The sequence below is a fragment of the Mirounga angustirostris genome, unplaced genomic scaffold (assembly GCF_029215605.1).
Source record: "Mirounga angustirostris isolate CCGP_5_RB_7025 unplaced genomic scaffold, mMirAng1.0.hap1 SCAF_9, whole genome shotgun sequence".
Classification (NCBI taxonomy): Eukaryota; Metazoa; Chordata; class Mammalia; order Carnivora; family Phocidae; genus Mirounga; species Mirounga angustirostris.
The window spans coordinates 22873138-22892124 of record NW_026991717.1 but is presented as its reverse complement, the minus strand read 5'-3'; the positions used below and the strand labels follow the sequence as shown (position 1 = coordinate 22892124).

Genomic DNA, 18987 nt, shown 5'->3' with positions numbered 1-18987 from the left:
TACATTCCTATACATCCAGTTAGCAAATAAAATGGAAGAAATATTCCATTGAAAATGGTAGCCAAAGGATAAACTATCTAGAACTAGACAAGAAATTCATAGGACCTATCTGCACAAAACCATAAAAATCTACCAAGCGGCGTAAGATAAGATTTGAACACAAGCCTAGACTGCACTCTTGAATAGGAAGACTCATATAAATTCATTGTGACCTCAATGAGGGAGACAAACCACATAGGAAACAAACGGGGGGTTGCTGGAGGGGAAGTGGGTGGGAGATGGAGTTACTGGGTGATGGGCATTAGTGGGGGCACGTGATGTGATGGGCACTGGGTATTATATGCAACTGATGAATCACTGAACTCTACATCTGAAATAATGATGTACTATATGTTGGCTAATTGAATTTAAATTAAAAAATGTATGTATGGGAGAGGGAAATAGAGAAGAGAGAGGAAGAGGGGAAGGGAGAGGCAAAAAAGTGTTAAGGGGGATGGTTAACTTGAAAAATATTAATATATGAATATTTGATATATGAATAAAGCTTCAGAAATGAAAGGCATTCACAGAGAGACAAACCAATAAGTATAAATAGCCCCAAAACACTTAACAGGAATTTAGTTTACAAACAAGGAGGCATTCTGAACAAAATGGGGGAAAGACTAACTGTATTACAGGGATACACTATTATATATTTTGTTGGCACAACTGACCATTTGGAGAGAAAAAAAATTCATTTTTACCTTCATTTCCTGCAGTGAATGAATTCCAGGGAGTTAGAAGATGTAAACAAATGAAACCATAAAAATTTAGAAAAAAATATGAGTAAATTTATTTATAATCTCAGAATGGGGAAAGGCCTTTTAAAACTGGAAACAAATCCCAGGATCTACCAAAGCAGGTCTGGGTAAATTGACAACATAAAACTTTAAACTTTCTATAGGCTAAGAAATCAATAAATAACATCAAAAGACAATAAACAAATAAAAATATTTTCTAAAAAAATATTTTCAAGATATAAGACAGGGAAGTTCCAAAGTACAGAGGCTAAAATTAATTAAGAAAAAGCCAAATAACCCAAAATTATGTAAAGGACATAAATTTACAAAAATTGAAATTTCTAAAAAATATCTGAAAGATACTTAACTTCATAATAAAATGAGCTAAATCAGAATAACATTGCAATATAATTTTTACCAGATTGGAAAAAAATATTAAGTTTGATAATACCCAGTACTGAGAAAGTTGAGAAACTGGCCTTTTCTTTATACTTTTGGTAGATATATTCATTGATCGGTATTTGGAGGGTAATCTGGCAATACCTACCAAAATGTTAAATGCACATAGCCTTAAATCCAGCAATTCTCATTTCCCACTTATAATTTATACCAAGATATGGTCAAAAACGTATCCTAAGCTATAAATCAAGGATGCTAACTACAGATTTGTGTATAAAAATAAAAACTGGAAAAACTCTATATGTTCACTAACCGATTAACCAAAAAATTATATCCACCAAGAGAATGGAATGCTAAGCAGCTATTAAGAAGAATGAGGTAGATCTTTATATGTTGTTATGGAAGGATGAAATACTAATCGCAGAAAGCAAAGTGCAGAGTGCTGTGCATATCATGAGTGGTAGTAAAGGAGTCTCTCTCCATGCCCCCTTCCTCCCCCTCCTGGCCTCCCTCCCTTTCTTTTTCTTCCTTTCTGGAAATGTCCCCTAGCCCTCAGAAGCTCACTCACCGGTGGTTTCTGTAGCTATTCATGCCTTTCTTACTACATGTGCATCTTTTCCTTATTATTACTTTTTAAAATGGCAGAGTATTAGTCGAGTGGTCAACATATAAACTACTTTTGTTTGTTTTTTTATGTTTTTCTGTATAAATACAAAATCAAAAAAGTTTTCTTTTTCTAAGCAAAAGTGTTATGGGATTAATTTTCAGGTAGCAATAAGAAATGAAGCATTCTCTGATATATCAAAACACTTCTACTTGTGTCTACAATAGAAAAAAAAAAAGAGAGAGAAAGAAAAGATTGTGCATTGTTCATCCATCCCATGTGGACTGGCTGAACTCTGAGGACAACCTTGCTCCAAATGGCGTGATATTAGCTAGAATGCGCTTACTTATCAACCTTCTTGTCCTAAACAAGGTGTCCCCCTGCAGCTGCGCACTCAGCGCTCACGCGCACCCACACACGGAGCATGCCCAAGCCTCCATTCTCCTCAGTGCAAACAAATCAATGTGCATTACCCAGAAATGAGTGAAATAAATGGCTGGAGAAAGGTATGCAATTTCTTTTGCTCTGAAAATCTAATCTTCCCCCATAATACACCCATCTCAGGGGTTAGAAGCAAATTAAAGATCCCCAGGAGCTCAAAGCCTTCTGCAGTTTTTGAGCTCGGATCTGTTACTAGACGAAACAACAGAACAGGAGAGATTTTGTTGTCTCCCTCTGATCGCATTAAAAAATAAGGAAAACAGGAAGAGGCAGGGCGACCATTGTCAGCTAGATAATGTTAAGTGGAGAACTGTGTCATCACACAGGTTTAAAATGAAAGTTTCCCTTGCTTTCAAAATGCTTATCTCCAGGGAATCTACCTGTTCAAGCCACCTTTCTGGGCTAACGCTGGGGTCATTGAGCTGTGGGAAAGCAGATCCCTAAAAGCCAGAGACTGGAGTTACTGGGTGAATAGCCACCCTCAGCCCGTCAGCCCCTCCTGCTGACTTCCACTGGCCTTGCGTCCAGGAAAGCCACTGGCCACATCATCCCCTTCCCAGTTCCTGCCATACAAGGAACCAGAAGAGGTCCCAGATCCTGCTTTTTGGCCTTGAGACATAAGGAAAAGCCTAGCATACTTTCACTTTATGTTGTGCATTTGTACGGACCCGCAAGTTTCTAAGACCAACCAACTCTAGCACACGAGAAACATCTAATGCATTATTAAACACACACACACACACACACAGCTGGCTTAATTTAACTTTAGCTATTACATTGGGCTGGTAATTCTAATAGAACCCTCTTTGTCCTTTGGGTTTTTCAGAATAGAGCAAACTGCACTCCCCAATGTCTGAGGGCAGCACAGGAAGTTTGGGAGTCACCTGGTATCTACAGAAATCCCCCTAACTTGTGTAGGTCTGGTCCTGGTTCAGAATCAACACACATCCGTGTCCCTCCTGATTCCCACCACAGGGTAGGTTGGCAGAAATCAAACTGGTAAAAGCATAATTTACAAGACCAACTATGTCTCGCTCTCTCTTATAAAACGTAGGAACAGTGTAAAATTGTTTCTCTCTACCATCTTTGGCAGAGAAAAATAAAACCTGAATCATGGAAAAACCAGCAGTTAGGTTTTTAGTTTTTGTTGTGTGTCCTTTTACCAATTATTTGAATGGATCTAGTGAGTGTGGTTTATTACTATTATTATTACTTTCAATCTAGGTTTGTAAACAGGCAAAAGCTTATGCTGAAGTTTCCATAGGTCTTCTTGGCAAGTGACATGCAGGCATGCAAAACCAACTGTACAGGCCTCCCCTGGTGGTCCTGAGCCACCCTGACCTCTGTGAAGGACTCCCCAGGCACTGGGAAATGGGCAAAATGACCTCTCAGTGGTCCTGGCGACCCTAAGGATGTTCCAAGAACATCAAGCCGCCCATGTGAGAGGATTAAACAAAACCGTGCTGAGATCCTATTACGGAAAGTAACAAGGAAACTATAAGGGAGATGACTGGCAGCGAGCGCTCCGGGTACATCAGCGTCCTCACGTCGAGTGTGGCTGTGGGACTAGCACCCCAAGTTCTCCCAAGCCAACGGCATCGCCTGTCTGCGCGCTTCCTACATGCGGGGGACCAGGACCAGGTTAGGCGAAGTCTTTGGACACAGCCTCGACGAAGTTTGGAGCTGACATCAGGATGCCGATGGTGCAGATGATGGTGAAGACGGAGAAGGCCATGAGACACAGGCGGTCCACCACGCAGGCCGCAAATTTCCACTCACTGCAGATGGCCTCGCTCTCGTCCTGGCAGCGGAAGCGGTTGGCGAGGTAGCGCACCTCCTCCAGGATCTTGGCCAGATCCGGGTCCCCCTCGGAGGGCTGCCCGCCGTGCAGGAGGTGCTCGTCGTGCGTGGGGGAGCAGGCCACGCGGCCGCACACGACGCCCGAGTCGGGGGTGGGGGCGCCGTGCACACCGTCCAGGCCGCGGAAGCCGATGTAGAGCAGGTTGCCGTTGGTGGTGGGCGGGGCCGCCACCGCGCTCACGTCCACACTGGCCAGGCTGCAGCGACGCGGCCTGTGCTGGCACGCCGGCCGCACCTTGTCCTCGCCCGGCCTCTTCATGCGCAGGAACCAGGCGCACCAGTTCAGAAGGATGACCCTGGTCTGGGGAGACGACAGGACGGTTAGGAGCGGGCAAGCGAGCATCGGTCCCAGCCCTGCTTGGGGGGCCCTAGGGGAGACAGGCCCCACTCGTTCCCAGGTGAGTTTACACAGGCAGGCACGCGTTGCAGCGGCTGAGTCAAACTGAGCCCAGAATAAACCAACGCAGAAAGTCGCCCTGGGAATGAGCGGAATTCCGTGGCAGACACACTGCGGTCTCGGGGCAGACGCACGCGGGAGGAGAGCCCTGTCTCGGAAAACGAGCCCTGCCCGAGCTGCGTGAACAAGACGCTTCCCCTTTGCAGTCTTTCCTCATCTGTCGCGAGCAACCGTCATACCCAACTGCCCGTGAGGCGCCCCAGTGCCACGGCGGACTTGCAAAGGCAAACCCCTGGAGATTTTTAAAATTTTCAAGGACAGCCCTGTGACACCTAGCAGGTGCTGCATGAACGCCTAGTCTGAAGCAGTTCCGACGACAACATCGGGTCCCTTGCAATGATGGCATACCATTGCAAGGCAGGTTTCTGTTGTCCTGACAAAAAGCAAGTGCCAAGAAAGTCAAAGTGGAACAGAAAATGGGGGCACTATGCCCCTAAGATTTGAAAGGGTATGCTGCCAACAGGTGCCTAGGGGTCAGGGCATACATACTTAAGTTGCTTTGACTGATGTAATAAAGAGAGCCATTAATGGTATTTCTTCTGCCCTAGGGGCTGTGAAAAAAATCCCTGAGACACTAAAGGTGCTGTGAACCAAGGAAGTTTAGGAACCTCTAACCTAATTCGCTAGGCTGAAGTGAAGACTGAGTACGATGATGTGCAGGAAAGTACTTGGACTTTCTTTAAAGGGCCACATAATAAAGTCCATAAGGTCTCTGTTGCAGCTACTCAGCTGTGTTAATAAAGTACAAAATAGTCATAGAAAGCATGAAAGAAATAAGCCTGGCTTTTTTCTAATAACATTTTATTTGCAAAAGCAGCTGGTAGGCCAGATTGGAGCCATAGTTTGCTGACCGCTGGTTTAAAGTGTTTTATCAACATATATTGCCTACATGCATAGATGATGCTGGAGAGAAATCATGGGGATTTCTTGTTTTTCCCTCTAATGAAAAGAAGGAGCCATGTGAAACCCCAGTCCAGGTCAAAACAATTCTTGGAAGCCTATTTAGACAGGTATATGAAAAGCGGGCCCTTTCCCTGAGATTATCCAGATAATGACTTTAATTTTGGTTTATGATTGTGGGTGAATTCCATCAGCAACCTAACAGGTTATGTTTCCCATCTGTAAGTACAGGCAGTAAGCTGTGAAGTTCATGTCTCTAGTACTTTTTATGACATCTTATCACAGATGACTGCAGTAGACTGGTCTGGAGACAGGCAAAGAACAAGAAGGCATAAGAGTATATTCACTGCAGATGTAAAGATAAATCTTTGCTCAGAGCAGACAGCACTCTATATATCCTGCCCATACCCTATGGACAAACCTGCAGAGCCTGGAAAAGCCTGTCTGCATACCCTGGAGGGTTTTCCGTGATTAGTAGAGAGCAGGGACACATGGCCCCACATGAATCTGCAGGTCTGGTCCTCCACAGGAGGCTCATAAGACATGCCAGCTCAATTGGGCCTCTCAGGGGCTCTGTGAAGTGAGTATAATTTCCCCCACCCATTTTACAGATAAAGAAACTGAGACTTCAAGGAGGCTAATAAATTGGCTCAAGGTCACACAGTAAAGCAAGTCACCTACGTGTTTAGGCTTCCACAGCTCATCTGTAAAAGGGTCTACAGTCTTCTTCAAAACTCCTGTGACTTTAGCCCAACCCCCACTTCGAAGGCACTGGAAAGACTGGACCAGAGCTCAAGCGAATGCACTGGGCAATGGGTGCTTCCAAACCCAGCGATAGCTGTACACATGGAGTGTGTGTGTTGGGCGGGGGGGGGGGGGGGGGGGGGGGGGGCGGCCTCTGCCTACCCTGGAGCACATCTCAAGCTAATGTGATCCACACTACCAAGTCTATTTTGAATTCCATGGCCTGAATCATTCGCTTTCGAAGCTAAAGCATCTCAAAAGATGAAATTATCCTCTTGGCACTTATCCAACTGTGCTCATGACCTCTTCTGTTAGGTTATGGTCTTGCGTCTGGCTGCGTAAATGTCACATAAGGCCACGGCATCGGCAGTATCTTCATAGCAACACATCATAATAAAAGTTCCTTGGAGGTTGTTTATTTTTTAAATACACACAAAGAAAGAAAAATGCAAGAGGCTATATAAATTGAAAGCGAGAGATACAAGCTTCATATTTCATTTGCAGCCATTGGTTTTAACATACTCCTGTGCTGAGAGGTGAATAATGAACAGAGGCTCGTAACTAAGATTTTTTTCTGGACAATAAAGTACTACCAGGTCATTAAAAATGGTTTGTGTCTTCACGTCTTAAACAGAAGAAATAATAATATGCGTTTGAGGCTTACATTTGCATAAACAAACACTTGAAGGATAATGGAGAAATTGCTTGAAATGGCTATCACTATTGGCGGTGGAAGCACAGTGAGGGGCAGGAATGAGAGCAGGATTTTACTTTGATTTTGATGTTTGGAACATGTGAATGTATTACCTATTTCAAACGGAAGGAGGGTAGCCAGAGAGTGTGTCAGGGTTATAAAAGTCAGATGGCAATGTAGGTGAATGTGTGCCAATGTGTCCCAGTTTTTAATGAGGGGACCTTCTCAAAATAAGCCCAGGGACTGCAGTGATGTGAATGTGTGGGGGATAGCACCACTTCTGGGAGCTCACTCCATTGCTATGAGAGAAAGTCATTATTAAGTGTACAGATTTGCAGTGGAAAAGAACCCAAGAGGACACAGTAACTTGGTAAAGTCAAATTTTTTTTTTTTTTAAATTGGTCTTTCCTAAGTTCACTTCTGGGTAACTGTAAATTATTGCACAATGAATATCTTTAGAAGGCCCGGGAACTCTCTCTTCCCGGAGGTTAACAAAAGACACCTTACTTCTTGCACCTGCATTTAGCATGTTGGGGAGTCTTAGACTCCCTTCTGAACTTGGATGCAGAGTTATAGGTCTCCAAAGAAAACAGGCTTGTTTTGACATGAGAGGACTCCTTTAGTACCTGCTGTCCCTAGGCCATGCTCTTGGGACAAGAACACTGGAAGGTTTGCAGGGCCCGAGGAAGACTCAGTCCCTCCCCTGGCCTTGGATGTTGTCACACTGTGCTGAGGTGAGAAAAAATTTGGCCCTTCAAGGTTTCCTGAGTGTCAGGTGAGGTTGGGCACACAGGTTCAGATCCTGGACTCCAAAGGGCACAGCATGGGAGAGCATCTGCCCGCGTCCCAGTGCATGGGGCTAAGCAGGTGCTGGGGAGGGGTAGCGTGGCCCGCGGCTGATGCAACAGGCTGTTATATTCAATTGTGTCTCTTTCATCCTTTTGCTTTTATCCTAGCGCCCTTCCCCACTGCTAACTACTGACCTGTATTTTAGAGGCCTGTGGTAAGGTTACATTCCTTACATGTACTGCCTACATGAATTATTACATGGCTCACTCTCTCTCACCATTTTGGCTCCTCATTCTGTTTGGAAGATCCAACCACATGGCTGGGTGCTTATCTCGTCCGTTGCTTCCAACCACTGTACTGTTCTCCATAGAGTACATACAAAAAGTAGTTTTAGAAACACTCTGGTTGCAAAATGTAAAGAGCGGCCAGTGCGTGGGCCGTGTTCTGGAATGTCAGATCGCAGGAACAGTGCCATGGGCCCTACGAGCATGCTCACCGTAACGGTCCAGAGCTAATGCAATAGTGCAGACAGGTGAGGAGGCATGAGACACATGGCTCTGCGTTGAGGAACACTAGCTGTTTTTAGGACTTTTAACATAGATAACTCATCTGTGGAGTCACCCCTGGCGAGGGCCCCTGACTCCTCATGGTGAAGGGCAGGAGGAACGCACCCACTTGGGCATCTTGCCACCGTCGGGGTCGTGGTGGTGGTACTGAAGCACAATCACCGTCACGACCACGGAGAGACTCACGATGATCATGGTGCTGGCGAAGTACTGGGCTGCAGAGACAAGAGACGCAGGGTGAGCCCCGGGCCCCCCACGGCACAAGCATCGCAGCGTGGCAGGCAGACCCAGACAGCGCTCTCTGATCGCCTGCGACCAGGTGGTGAAGCCTAGAGCAGGGCAGGGCTGCCTCCGGGCCGGCAGACCCGCACCCCCCACCCCCAGCTCACGTTCCCGGCAGGCAGAGGCCAGCACAGAGCATGCACACCTGCTTTCCCATCCACATAAGCTGCCTGGCCTGGCTGTCTGCACTTCTGTGAACGCCATCGGCCTCTTCCTCCAGTGAGGGTTAACAGTGCCTCATAGGATGCCGATACGGTTGTTCTCAGGAGAAAGGCTGTGGACCGTTATGGGAACTGAGAATAACGGGGTAGTGAGGGTCTGGTCCCCACCGTGATAACTGCAGGCCAGGGACATGCTGGGGTGGGCAAATCTGGGCATCACGGGTGGGGTACCTTATTAGTGTGGAAGATGAGTCTGCTCCCATTTAATGAGAGATAGGAGGAGGTGCCAGTTATCTGAGGAAGACGGGGAAGACATTGACTTTCCCGGCTGAGAAGATCAGCTTCAGCTCCGATGGGCAAGGATGCATTTCTCCACCTTGGCCCAGGTGAGAAGAAGCATGGAGCATCTGAAGCAGCTCTCCCCTAACCCACTGCCCCTGTCCATGAGTTCAGACATCTATGAGTTTAGATAGGCTACTCAGCCTGCCTGGGCCTCAGGTTCTTCACGAGTATAACAAGGATGGCAATGCCTTCTTCTGCAGGGTTGGTGCAAGAATTAGCAAGTATATGAGCCAAGAATCTAGAAGAAAGCCTGGCAAAGGGAAGACATTCCTTGATTGGCAACTCCGGTTATTAAACCTTTGGTGTGGCTTTCAGCTCAAGGGGGCTGATCTCTAAGCAGAGAATATCCTGGTGCAGAGGCTAAGTGCATGGCCACACACCTGGTTAAGAACGCCTCCTTCTCAGGCGCCTGGGTGGCTCAGTTGGTTAAGTGACTGCCTTCCGCTCAGGTCATGATCCTGGAGTCCCGGGATCGAGTCCCGCATCGGGCTCCCTGCTCAGCAAGGGGTCTGCTTCTCCCTCTGCCCTCTTCCCTCTCATGCTCTCTGTCTCTCATTCTCTCTCTCTCAAATAAATAAATAAAATCTTTAAAACAAACAAACAAACAAAAAAAACACAAACGCCTCCTTCTCTCCAGGCAGGAAGGAACTCACTGCCCCACTGTGAGAAGCTGCCAGAGATGGACGTTTGAGACTTCAAGTTAGCACCAGGGACCTCTAAGAAGGGGAAGGAGGGTGAACAAAACTATGACTGCTATGGGCTGGGTGGGTTGTGGCCTCCTAAAATTTAGATGTTGAAGCTCTAGCCCCTGGTATCTCAGAATAGGACTGTATTTGAAGACAGGGCCTTTAAAGAGGGGATTAAGTTCAAATGGGGTCCTTAGAGTGGGACATGACCCAATCTGACTGGTGTCCTTATAAGAGGGGAACTTTGCCCACACAAGGGGGTACCAGGGATGCACCCAGATAGGAAAGACCATGTGAGGGCACAGCAAGAGGGTGGTCATCCACAAGGCAAGCAGAGAGGCCTCAGTAGATATCAAACCTGCTGGCACCTTGGTCTTGACTTCCAACCTCCAGAACTCTGAGCAAATACTTTTTTGTTCTGTAGGCACCCGGTCTGTGGAATTTTACTGTAGCAGCCCTAGCCGACCAAGACAATGACTTGTGGAGGTATCCAGGGTCAGAGGATCGCACAGCTGAAATCTCAACAACAGAGGTCAGAGGCCAATAGGAGCCCATCTTTCTAGACATGGGCTATGCATCAACCATGCCTTTTCCCCACTGGTCCATCAGTCAAGGCAAGGCTGCCCATTGTCCCACAGAGGGTGCTTCCTGTTGCAAGTCTCTATTGAAAGCATTGTGTTGGAAGGTAGGAAGAGTGGGTCAGACCGTCAAGGTGAAACATGGTTCCTTGTCCTCTAGATGGTCGTGAGAGAACTAGGAACACCCATACAGGTTTTTCATACCAATACTGTCTCTCTCTGACCAAAATATTACACATTAAGGGAAAAAAGAAGAGCTTTGGGAGTATCTGTGTAAGAGAAATAGGCTCCCCTACTCCTATCCTCCCTTGTTAACTACAAAGGGTGGCCCTCCATTCGCCTGGGCCAACAGGAATAATCATAGACTCCATTCTTCTTTCTGAACTCCATCACCAAACTGGAGGAGTGATTCTCATATGAAACCAAATATCCACCATCAGACTGTCTGCTTCCCATTAGGCTGGGAGTCTGGTTCCCTGACCAGTAACAGAGCCCTGGCTGTGGTGGCGAGAGTACCAGATCCTGACCGCTAGACCACTGAGCACCTCTGTGCACGTTCCTGCTTATTCCACTCCAGGGAGGCGCACAGGCACAAGGGGTGTTATCTCCTGTTTCTGTCATCCTGCCTTGGGCAGAAGGTCATGCCTTATATCTGTCTTGGCTAAAACATATTTGTCCTGTTTACATTTTCTCACAAGCTTTAACTTTATCCAGAGACATCGAGGTATCTCAGGAAACAATGGCCAAGAGTTAAAATGTGAGCTCCTCCCATTTTGACAAAGGATTTGTGGAAGAACAATGACTCAAAGCTAAAGTAACAAATCTCTAATGGTAAAATCTCTGGCTGCGTAACAAGTGTGATGGGGAGAACGACGGGAGGAAGGGTGCGTTTCTGCACCTTCAAGCCAAACCACAAAGCTCGACTCCCCACACTCCCCCTACATGTGCCCAGGTGAACAGAGGCCATGGGCCATTCGAACAGGTACAGAAAGTCACTCCTCCTGGGGCCATGTGGCTCTCCAGGGCCCTCTCTAAGCCCGTGTCTTCAAGAGAGGCCTGACACCTGCTTACCTATCAAGGGCACCGAGTCGGATGTCGCAGGCATGATCTCAGCCACCAGCAACATGAAGACAGTGAGAGAGAGTAAAACCGTTATCCCTGAAACATAAACACAGCAGTGCCTGAGACCCAAGAGGTGATAAGGCCTCAAGTCCATTAACTGTGCCTTATCTGAGATTCAAAGAACTAGGGAGGTGTAGGGGAGGGGCCAGTGACATTCTGAAACCCAGGGCAGGGTTCTCTGTATGCAGGGGCATGGCCATTTTTCTGGGGGCTGTTCACAGCATTTACCAGAGTCTCAGATGGAGGTAAGCTTAGGAGCCAGAACTTTAGAACAACGATACAAAATGAACTACTGAACCTAACACAAGTATCTCTCATTTTCTTAATTACATTAGGATTGAGAGGTAGTTACATATAGCAGAGGAAAAAAAAAAAAAAAAAACATGCAATCTTAAGACCTTTTGGTCTTGACTTTGCTACTTACTATCTGTGTGACCATGGATAAGTTACTTAACGTGCCTGAGCCTTGCTGTCAGAAGATATAGGTTGGAGGATGATTTCTACATGTACTAAATATGACCTTTAATAACTCTAAGATGTTGAGAAATTCATTTCACCATTCTAAGTCTTAGTTTTCTTATCTTCCTATTGGATGATCATAAGGAATTACCCTGTGTATGGCAATATACAGATACAAACTGATACTAAACTAACTAAACTGTTTCCTGTCCATAACAAATGCTGGCCAGTTGCTCCCAAGGAATAGGATGGGGTGGCAGGAGAAGAGAAAGTAAGGCCCCTCAGGACAGAACCCAGTGGTCTCTTCCTGGGCATCTTCTGTGGAGGATCAGAGGATATTACAGATTTTCAGGAGGGCACTGGGCATCTAGCATGAAGCCTAAATCAGGAGCCGTGGTGTTGGGGAGATGCCCTGGGCTGGGAGGTCAGTGTGTGATGCACCAAGCAGGCTCTCCACATCTCTGCACCCAGAGCCATCCTGCACCGTCCACAGGGATCCCTACAGAGCTGACCTCAAGGCAAGGCCCTCCCATCCTGTCTCAGACTCCTGCCCAAGATCAGGACACTTACCCAGGGAAATCTTCTCCCCTGAATCTGCAGGGAGCAAGAATACGAGGAGGGCCAGCGCAGAGATGAGCACACAGGGGATGAGCAGATTGAGGCCATAGTAGAGGGTCCTGCGGCGAATGGTCACTGTGAAGGTGACGTCTGGGTAGGGCTCTTTGCAACACTCATAGAACTTCTCACTCCGCTTGCCTGGGATTCCTCCATGAGCAACAGAGGAAAGGAACAGTGTCTGAATAAAATTACCCTGCTTGTTTATTTTAATGAGTATATCATACAAATAACCATGGAATTTGCTAAGTGCTAAAAAAACAACAACAAAAAAACCTTGGTCATCAGTGTTTGAATAAACTCTGGTATGTTAGAGTTGTTCAGGAATATCTTAGTGATAATGGAACAAACTGGGAGAATTTTTTTAGTGGATTGAAACTAGATGTATATATGGTAAATGTTTGTGTCCCCCTCAGTATTCCTATGTTGCAACGCTAACCCCCACAGTGATGACATTTGGAGATGGGACCTTTGGGATGGGATTATTGCCCTTACAAAAGAGGCCTAGAGAACTCCTTAGTCTCTGCTGTGTAAGAAGACAGCCAGCTATGAACCAGGAAGCAGGCCCTCAGGAGACACTGGATCTGCCTTGATCGTGGACTCGATCTTGGACTTCCCAGCCTCCAGAACTGTGATAAATAAACTTCTGCTGTTTATAAGCCACCCAGTCTATGGCATTCTGTTTTAGCAGCCTGAAGGGTCTAAGACACCACGATTATAAATAATACATTATGAACTTTACAACATTACAAATGTAATTACTGTTTTTCTATTTAAAATCATTGAATATAGGTTCTCATGAACTGCAATTTGCTATCCAACCTGATTTTAGGAATGGAGCAGATGCTAATAAAATAGCCTACACTAGCACTGACTTGTTTAAACAGCTGCACGTTTTCATGGGAAGTGTTGAATTTCCTAATTGTTTTTTACTTCTTATTGTATAGCTCTCAGTAAATTATAGAGATTGCTGCAGGGTTCAATAAATGCTCACACTGGGGCGCCTGGGTGGCTCAGTTGGTTAAGCGATTGCCTTTGGCTCAGGTCATGATCCTGGAGTCCCGGGATCGAGTCCCGCATCAGGCTCCCTGCTCGGCGGGGAGTCTGCTTCTCCCTCTGACCCTCCCCCCTCTCATGCTCTCTCTATCTCATTCTCTCTCTCAAATAAATAAATAAAAATCTTAAAAAAAAAAAATTTAAATGCTCACACTGAAAAGCAGAGTGGAAAATCCCAAACTTCCAAAGCCAGCACAGGAACAAAAAGTGGCTTTCTACAAGGCTGCTAGTCTCACGTCTTTGCTGGGCTTACCCACAAGGTCCCATTCTCCATTTGGTATATATCCACTGATATCTGCCTCTTGCATCTGTAGATCCAAGGACCACCCTCCGTAAGACCAGGACCCAAACTTCAGTTTGCACTGCTGCACATCAAAGGGGAACCAGCGCACGTCGATGTAGCAGGAGCTCTTGAATATGCCTATATGGGCAAAAAAACAGTCAGAAAACTGAAATGGAAGGGGACCAAGCTGGGCTTTAAATACACAGCAGTCTCACACTGCTGGTGGGAAAGCAGACTGGTGCTGTCATTATGAAAACAGTATGGAGATTCCTAAAAATATTAAAAACAGAACTACTATATGATCCAGTAACCCCACTTTTGGGTATATATGCAAAGGAAACAAAATCACTATCTGGGAGAGATATCTGCACCGCCATGTTCATCATGTTCACGGCAGCAGTATTTGCAATAGCTGAAGAATGGAAACAAGCTAAGTATCCATCGACGGATGAATGAAAAAAGAAAAAGATTATCAAATCATCCACACACAATGGAATACTATTCAGCCTTAGGAAAGATGGAAATCCTGCCATTTGCAATAACATGGATGAACCTGGAGGGCATTATGCTAACTGAAATAAGCCAGACAAAGATAAATACTGTATGATCTCACTTACACGTGGATTTGGGGAAAAAAAAAAAAAAAGCTGAACTCATAGAAACAGTGAGTTGCCAGGGGCTGGGGGAGGTGGGGAAATGGACTGTCCAGGGGTACGAACTTTCATTTACAAGGGGAATAAGTTCAGAGGATCTAATGTACAGCGTGGTGACTCTAGTTAATAATACAATATACTTGAAATTTGCTAAGAGAGTAGATCTTAAACATTCCCACGGACAGCAAAACAAAACCCAACCATGTAAGGTGATGGATGTGTTAACTTGATTGTGGAAGTCATTTTACAAAGTATGTGGTATATTAAGTCATCATGTTGTACACCTCATTACAATTTCATTTGTCAACCATACTTCAATAAAGATGGAAAAAAATTGAAATAATTGTAAGTAAATAAATAAATAAACACAGAACTATCCCTTGGGTCTCTAACCTCATATGCTGTTCACAATATGCAGTGACTCTTCTTCCTGGAAAGGGTTGGTGAGTTAAACGATACATTATTTTTGATGTTCAGCATGTCTTTTTGATCAGTGTCTTATGCACCCATTGTTCTGGCCCACCTGTGTTCCCTTCAAGAAGCTGAGGCGTAGGCTCCTGGGCCTCTAGACTGGGTGTGACCAGAGAGGTCTTCACCCCCTCCTCCTCCTCCAAACTACAGCTAGACCTGTCCAGAATAAACTTGGTTTTGTTTTTTTTTTTTTGGAAAAATCTCTAGAAAGGAAGCTCAGCTGAAGCTCCACTGTCTTTTAAAATTCACAGACAGGGGTGCCTGGGTGGCTCAGTCGTTAAGCGTCTGCCTTCGGCTCAGGTCATGATCCCAGGGTCCTGGGATTGAGCCCCGCGTCTGGCTCCCTGCTCAGCGGGAAGCCTGCTTCTCCCTCTCCCACTCCCTGTTTGTGTTCCCTCTCTCGTTGTGTCTCTCTCTGTCAAATAAATAAATAAAAATCTTTAAAAATAAAATAAAATAAAATAAAATTCACAGACAACACCATAATGCTCTGTTGAAGACGATTCTTAAGGATTTCTGGGCAAAGAATTAGAAGTTCTGTAAACTTGCTCCTACCATGTCTATGCATCTTCAAACTCTAATAGGAGAAAAGTAAAGAATGTAAAAAACAATCCCAGATAAACTGATAAAAATGATGACTGGTTTAGAAGCAGAATATAAAAGGGACGTGTGTGTGTGTGTGTGTGTGTCTGGTGAGGAGCAGGGTGGGCATTCCCGTAGGTTAAAAATTGAGAAAAAAAATACTGGGGCACCTGGGTGGCTCAGTCGGTTAAGTGTCTGCCTTCAGCTCAAGTCATGATCCCAGGGTCCTTGGATCGAGCCCCACATCGGGCTCCCTGCTCAGCGGTGAGTTTGCTTCTCCCTCTCCCTCTGCCCCTCCACATCCCCCTCCTCATGCTCTCTCTCTCTCAAATGAATAAATAAAATGTTTTAAAAAATTGAGAAAAATACTTGGTTATCTGGAAATATATGTGCAGGATAATTCTAACTAGTTTAGATTTTAGATTAAGAACAAAGACTGATAGGTTTAAGTTGAAGACAGTGCTTGTGCACAAATGGGAGTTTCCACTGAAGAGTGACTTCAGCCTAAGACAAATTGGAGGTGAATTTCTGGCAGGTTATGGAGAGGAGACCAGATAAGCCCCCTCCAGCAATTTATGCCCCTGTGCTCTTCCCTGCCCAGAAAAAGGCTTGAAGACAGTGGAAGGCACAAAGAGCTAAGGGTGCCCTCTGTTCCTGGGGACAGGCTCAGAGCTCCATATATTTTTGCTACTAAATTAAAAAAAAAAAAAAAATGAATGGAGGAAGGGACTCAGCAGCCTTGCAAACACAAACCCTCACCCCACAACCAAGCTGGGAAAGAATAAAAAATGTCCTGTCCTCTCAAGTTCCTTTAAGTACCATGTCCAGTGTTCACAAGAATACACGGATGCTGCCCTCCCATTAATGGGAGCAATCTCCCAAAACCCACACTACTTGTGGAAAATGTAACTCTATAACTGAATTATTCCATTTCCATGAAATGGTCAGAGAAAGAGAGTCTCTAGAGGTAGAAAGCAGATCAGTGGTGGCCCGGGGCTGGCAGTAAGGGTGGGGATTAACTGCAGAATGGCAAAAGGGATCCTCTCGGGGTGATAAAAAATGTTCTAACCCTAGATTTTGGTAATGGTTGTACAACTCTGTGAAATTACTAAAAATCACTGAATCGTGTACTTAAAATAGGTGAACTGTATGATATGTAAATTATACAATAAACCTGTTAAAGATAAAAATGTGAAATAGAAAGGTAATTTCATAACCAAGTCTCTATTTCAAATCCTGCACCCAAAATACTTTTTTTTTTTTTTTTGCCTGTACTTGGTTGCTTGAACAGAACAGCATCCCAGATCAGTTTTCCATGACCCCAGGGCACAGGCTTGCTGCCTCAGGCCAGAGAGCTCCATACAGCTCCTGCCAATGTAGGGGAGACTCCCACACTCACAGCACAACACACCCTGTCCTTCCCAGGCTCCTGGGGCCATGAAGGCTGGGACACAGGCACAAAGCCCCAGAGGGGGCTGCTACACACAGGCCGCTTGGGGATCAGGAATGCTGCTTCTTGTAGCTGAAAATAGCCTCAGCCCTCAAAACAATCTGCAGTACCATATTCTTGTATACTGATGACTGCTGGAGATCGTTTTCTAAAATAGCCCTCATAATAGAAACTGCAACTCACAGGCTGGGGAAAAAGGATGTATGGGTGTGTGATGGCAGCCTCATCCCATAGCTTCCATCCCCCAGGGGCCTGCTGTTAGGTGGAAAACATGCTTCAGCTGGGGGAGGGGTGAAGGAACCAGGGAAGGAGCAAGGAAGCCCATGTTTTCAGATGGAAAACCTGAAAATCTGTGGTTCTTCAGTCTGTACAAACATTATTGGGAGGTGTCTGCCTTTGATGGGTTTAATCACTCATGCATTCATTTATGAACAGGTGGGCCAGGCACCTGGTTGATTAGTGGTGGTTCTAAGGTGTGTAAACACAGAATCTGCCCACGGGATGCTTATCATCTGCTAATGAGGAAGAATGTGTAAGCAACAACTAAGAAGACAAGGCCAGCTTTGCTGTGTGCTGTGAAATGAAGATGTGAGACTGGGGTTCCCTGTGGCAGAAAGGCTGTGTGTATGTGTGTGTGGGGGGGTAAGTGTGGTGTGTAGTGTGTGTATGCAGGGGTTGTGGTTGGTGTGCGAATGTGTGTGCAGGAGGTATGCATGTGGGGTGTGTGGTGTGTAATGCATGTGTGGTGTGTGTGGAGGATAGCAGGTGTGTGTATATGGTGTGGGGTGTCTGTGTGGGGTGTGTGTGTGTGGTGTGTAGAGTATGTATGTGGGGGATGTGGGTGGTGTGTGAATATGTGTGGATATGTGTGTGGGAGAGATATGTATGTGGGGTGTATATGTGGGGTGTGGGGTGTGTGTGGTGTGTAATGTGTGTGTGTATGGTGTGTGGGGGGGGGCGAGTGGTCGGTGTGTGGATATGGTATGCGGTGTGTGTATGGTATGTATGTGGTGTGTAGTGTGTATGTGGGGGTGTGGTGGTGTGTGAATGTATGTGGATATGTGTGTGTGGGAGGTATGGATGTGGGGTGTGTATGTTGAGGGGGGGGTGTGATGTATAATGCGTGTGTGTGGTATGTGCCGGAGTGGTAGGTGTGTGGATGTGGTGTGTGGTGTGTGTATGGTGTGTAATGTGTGTGTGTGGGGGTGAGTGGTAGGTGTGTGGATATGCTGTGCGGTGTGTGTGGGGGGGCAAGTGGTAGGTGTGTGGATGTGGCGTGCGGTGTGTGTGTGTTTATGTTGGTGTTGATGTTGGAGTTGGCTGCAGATTGCCTGGGACCAGGAAGTTAAACAGTTGCAGTGGGGGAGAAAATCCTGGAAAAGAACATGTAAAAAAAATCAACCTAAAGATTTTTAAAACTCTGTTAATATCTGCCTCAAAGCATTAAAACGCAGGTTCCCTATGCTCTGTATTATTCAGTGAGCAGCCCAGGGCCCAATGAATTGAGAGAAATGAGGGGCTGGTGGGAAAAAAAAAATCAATCCCAGGAAGCAGTTAACCATCAGCTGGTTGCAAAGGAGAGAAGCTCAGTCAGGAATAAGGCACTACTGAGCCCCACTCTGAAACCACTTGCTCTTATATTTAACATGCAAGTGCTCCTTCATGCACATCCTCAAGAAGCCAGCAAGTCCACCATCTCGCCCCCAGCACCTGGAGAGCAGCCCCTGCCAAGACACGCAGTCTGGCAGGAGAGGAAGTGGCCGGCTGACATGGAGGAGGGAGAGCCTGGGGGTTTGCCTTGCAGGCTGTAAGGAGAACTGGAAGTGACCTGAGGAGGGAGACTTGCTTTAGCTGTGGATTAACTTTAAAGAACACTTGGCACCCAATAAGGACATATGACACATGAGCCATGACCCCAAGACAAAAAAGAGGAAGATGGCATTGTCATGTTCAGGAAATATTTGCAAGCACAGAGGGGAAGAAAGCAGCAGGAGTTGGGTATGAATGAGGCAAA

At 45.9% G+C, this 18987-nt stretch overlaps 1 protein-coding gene across 2 annotated transcripts in view; it reads right to left on the bottom strand.

The window, feature by feature from the left end:
- Positions 1-2565: 2565 nt before the first annotated feature.
- Positions 2566-18987, bottom strand: part of CHRNA7 (cholinergic receptor nicotinic alpha 7 subunit) — a 129149-nt gene continuing 112727 nt past the window's right edge. For both annotated transcript variants that reach the window (XM_045901857.2, XM_045901858.2), the window contains 5 exons: positions 13788-13955; positions 12434-12628; positions 11354-11440; positions 8339-8448; positions 2566-4384 (listed from right to left, as the gene is read on the bottom strand). In XM_045901857.2, the coding sequence (XP_045757813.1) occupies positions 3866-4384; positions 8339-8448; positions 11354-11440; positions 12434-12628; positions 13788-13955 (1079 nt within the window). In that variant the 3' untranslated portion in view covers positions 2566-3865. The remainder of the gene's footprint in view (positions 4385-8338; positions 8449-11353; positions 11441-12433; positions 12629-13787; positions 13956-18987) is intronic.